The sequence below is a fragment of the Triticum aestivum genome, chromosome 5D (assembly GCF_018294505.1).
Source record: "Triticum aestivum cultivar Chinese Spring chromosome 5D, IWGSC CS RefSeq v2.1, whole genome shotgun sequence".
Lineage (NCBI taxonomy): Eukaryota > Viridiplantae > Streptophyta > Magnoliopsida > Poales > Poaceae > Triticum > Triticum aestivum.
This window is the reverse complement of record NC_057808.1, coordinates 410,599,492-410,603,454: the sequence shown is the minus strand read 5'-3', so window position 1 is coordinate 410,603,454 and position 3,963 is coordinate 410,599,492. Positions and strand designations below refer to the sequence as shown.

At 54.7% G+C, this 3,963-nt stretch overlaps 1 protein-coding gene across 1 annotated transcript in view; it reads left to right on the top strand.

The window, feature by feature from the left end:
• The first annotated feature begins 2,655 nt into the window (after positions 1–2,655).
• The window catches only part of LOC123122205 (disease resistance protein Pik-2), a 5,502-nt gene continuing 4,194 nt past the window's right edge, over positions 2,656–3,963 (top strand). Inside the window, exon 1 of the mRNA XM_044542350.1 lies at positions 2,656–3,799. Coding sequence (XP_044398285.1) covers positions 2,792–3,799 — 1,008 coding nt within the window. The 5' untranslated portion in view covers positions 2,656–2,791. The remainder of the gene's footprint in view (positions 3,800–3,963) is intronic.

The following is a 3,963-nucleotide window of genomic DNA, read 5'->3' as shown; positions in this document are numbered from 1 at the left end:
GCCATCGCGGCGTCGACGGCCCCGAGCAGCTCGCGGAGCTCATCCAGCGTCATCCGGCCCAACTCGGCGTGCGGCGCGGCGAGCGCGTCGGGCCCGCCGTGGCGCACCCGGGCCAGCTTGGTCCGCTCTTTGACCAGCAGGCCCTCGAGGTAGCCGCGGTGCACGTCCAGCGTCAATGGGGTTGCTGCAGCGAAGCACGCAATGGCGACATGCGGATGCTGTGATGCAACACGCGGCGGCCATGGCGGGTGCTTCGTCGTCTACAACACCGTCGGTCACTATTGCAGCCCCTGATGGGAGCTTCACCATGTAGAATCGCACGATGGGGGGATTGGCCGGCGTGCCTCTTCCCTGCAGCAGCAGATGAGGGGAGAGCCCATGGAGGGGAAAGGGAGGAAGAAGAAGATGAGGAGGACAAGTGGAGGGAAGCGCATAGGAAAGGATAAGGTGGGCTGAGAGGGGCACGTGTCGACACCTCGAGGAGGCTTAAGCCGCGTTATAATCAGTCGGTTGATTTTAATACTTTTCCAATAAAACCACACATTTTTACCTCTATAGTATTTTTTCCTCTACTAAGCTCCGCCATTTGCTCCCGAATTACATGATTGGTGAAATTTTTGCAACAAAAGAGCAAAAAACGCACACTGCACATGGCAAGAATGTATATATTGAATTGTGAATAAAATGGATGAGTAACCCTTTGAGTTCAAAAGACGGACTTAGTAAAACAAACTGTATATCTTTCTTTGTGGGTGAACAAATGTATATTTTTTCCATTGTGTCGGCATGCTCCATTTTTCCGTATGAAAAAACTCCAGTTTGGTGCTTTTTAGCACTAGATTCTTTCCTGGACACAGAATTAACATTCAGTGGAAGTTTACAAGCATACCAACGGCTCATGCGTTTGCGCGTGCATGCGAGTTTTTCTGCCTCCCTGAGACTTTCTTATTTTTTTTGTTGCGCATCAGCAGTACCATTTTTTTTATATATCAAAAGACTTTATTCATCAAATAATGGAAAGATCGTTTACAAGGGAAGATGAAATAAAGTTAGGGATAGCATCCCAAACACAAGAGGTACTAAAGCTAAAAGCATATTTTGCTATAGTATTCGCCACCTCATTGGCCTCTCTAAAACAATGTAAGAAATCAACTTGGCCAAATCCCTTCATCAGCTGTTTACTCTCCATCGTCACTGGACCGGAAGGTCCTGCATAATCGTTTTCACCTTTCATAGCATCAACAGCAAAAGAGCTATTAGATTCAGTTATCAGCTTGCTACAGCCGATGCCCGCCGCCAAATAGAATCCATTTCTGATCGCAGTCATTTCCGCTGAGTCTACATTAGGAACGTGAGGCATGAGCCATGAGGCAGCCGCAATAAAATTGCCATTCTCCTCTCGGGCTACTGCACCAAAAGCTCCTGACAATGTTTCAGCGACAAATTAAGCATCAATATTTATTTTAACAAATCCTTTGGATGGCTTCTTCCACATTTGGTCCAGTTTACGCTTTGGAGACTTTGAGTTGTCAGCTCGCATAAAATCTGTCAACAGAACTTTGCGCATCAGCAGTACCTTATATCTTGAGCACTCCTTGATCTCGAGTAATGCTACACCTACTAAACGTTACGTAGAGATTTTACGTGCATGATGATGTGATGATGTGGAGGAATAGGATTGGAAGTTAGGGAATGAAGGGGCTCACCCCCACTGAAATTCCAATAACAGTTTGTCTAATTCACATCTAGATGTTCTTTAAGGATGTCATATCTAAGCTCCCACAAGTATATAATGCAGCAACAAGAAACACAAAAAAAACTAAGACAAAAAAAAAGACTATAAACAGAGTAGACATCAGTTATGTCACTTCTAGATTTGTCCTAGCCAGACCCTTCCAATAATCCTAGACACACGGACCTGTTACGGGGTTTTACATGATCCTTCAACTAACTAATATCCCCCCCACCCCTATTTTCAGTTGGGGTGGGCCCCTGCCTCCCCTAATCTTCAATTCTATTGGTCCATTTTAGTTAGTCCGTAAAATCCTCAAGTAAAGATCCGTGTGTCTAGCATTGCCGCTGAAATTCAGGGGGAGGAGATTTAGTTTGGCAAGTTACTTAAAGTTTTCATAGATGTTTCGTAGGTCTAGGATTATCATATGGGCGCCCTGATCTCTAACCAGACGCGTCGTCCTTCATCTCAGAACGTGTCTACTACATCGCGATCGCGGGCTCCTCTTCGGCGTCGAGGACGCGTGGGGATGCAACATGCACTGGCGCGTCTACTACGTCGGCCACGTACGCACGAGCCGTCCATGCATGGCGCCGGCGGCGCTTCTTCCTCCCTCCCCCGCGCGGCCCCATCTAGCTTTTCTTCGAAAGAGCATGGCGTTGTCTGTGTACGTGCTCTGCCGCGGGATCGAGCGCGCAAGAGTCGTTTTGCTCAGCACTCGGCAGCTTCCACCCTACATGCGACAGGCATGGGACCCAAGGACTCGTCACTCGCCGGCTCGCCGTTGACTGACTGATATTGGTCCGTCAATGGCCCCGCAAGCTTCTGTGATTGCCTTCTCCACCTACCTACCGATCCCCTCTCCCCCGGCCCGCTGGGTATATATACTACTGCCACCACCATCGTCGTCGTCACCAGCTCAGAGCTCACCACCACCACCAGCCAGCAGCAGCATCGCCAGCACCACCGGCAGCATCTAGCTAGCTAGTAGCGCACATCTGCAAGCACAGCGAGAACTAACCATCTTACACGGAGAGTGGTCGATCGAGAGATAGGGAGATGGAGGCGACGGCGGTGAGCCTGACCCGCACGGTCCTGGACGGGGTGCTGGGCAGCGCGGGGACGGCGATGGCCGACGAGGCGGCGCTGCTGCTGGGCGTCCGGGGGGAGGTGGGCTTCATCCGCAGCGAGCTGCAGATGATGCAGTCCTTCCTGCGGGTGCAGTCCTCCGCCACGCGCTGGGGCGCCGGCGGCGGGGGCTGCAGGGACACGGTGCGCACGTGCGTCAAGCAGGTGCGCGACCTCGCCCGCGACCTGGAGGACTGTCTCCTCGACTTCACCCTGCACGCCTCCCGTTCGCGCTGGCTGCGCTGGGGCCCCGGCCTCGCCGCCCGCCACCGCGTCGCCGGCCGGATCCGGGGCCTCAAGGCCACCGTCGTGGAGCTCAACCAGCGCAACGAGCGGTACAACGTCTTCGCCGCCGCCAGCCACCACGGCGCCACGCCGGGGGAGGAGCACCACGGGCAGACCGACGACGACTACCCGCGCGCCCAGCTCGCGCCCGGGAGCGAGCGGCAGGACATCGAGCGGGCCGGCGAGATGGACGAGCTGGTCAAGCTGGTCAACAAGATGGGCGACGCGTGGGTGGTGTCGGTGTGGGGCATGGGCGGGATGGGGAAGTCGTCGCTGGTGAGGATGCTGTACAACGACATGGCCCTCATCGACGGCTTCGACGGCCGCGCCTGGGTCACCGTGCCGCACCCGCTGGAGAGCACCGACGAGGTGGAGCGCCGGCTCAGGAAGCAGCTCGGCGTGGCGCCCGACCGCACCATCCGGGCCTGGCTGGAGGAGAACCGGTGCCTCGTCGTGGTGGACGACGTGTCGTCGCACGAGGAGTGGGAGCTCATATCGCGGTGCCTCCCCGCGAACGGCCCGACGGGCAGCCGGGTCGTGGTGACCACACGGCGAGACGACGTTGCCCGGCAGTGCGCGGGGGACGTGCGGGAGAACGTGTACGAGCTCAAGCCTCTCGAAGACGAGGAGGCCCGAAAACTGTTCTGTCAAAAGGTACGCTCGAAGCTCGCTACACTTTTTCACGTTTTTGGGAGCTCAGTTACCTAAAAAAACGTTTGGCATCAGTCACTTCGTTTCCTGTCCGTCGGGTATATCCAACCGTCCACATCTTCCTCCTTCCAACCTTCTTCCTCCTCGATCCGATCCACCTTCTGTTC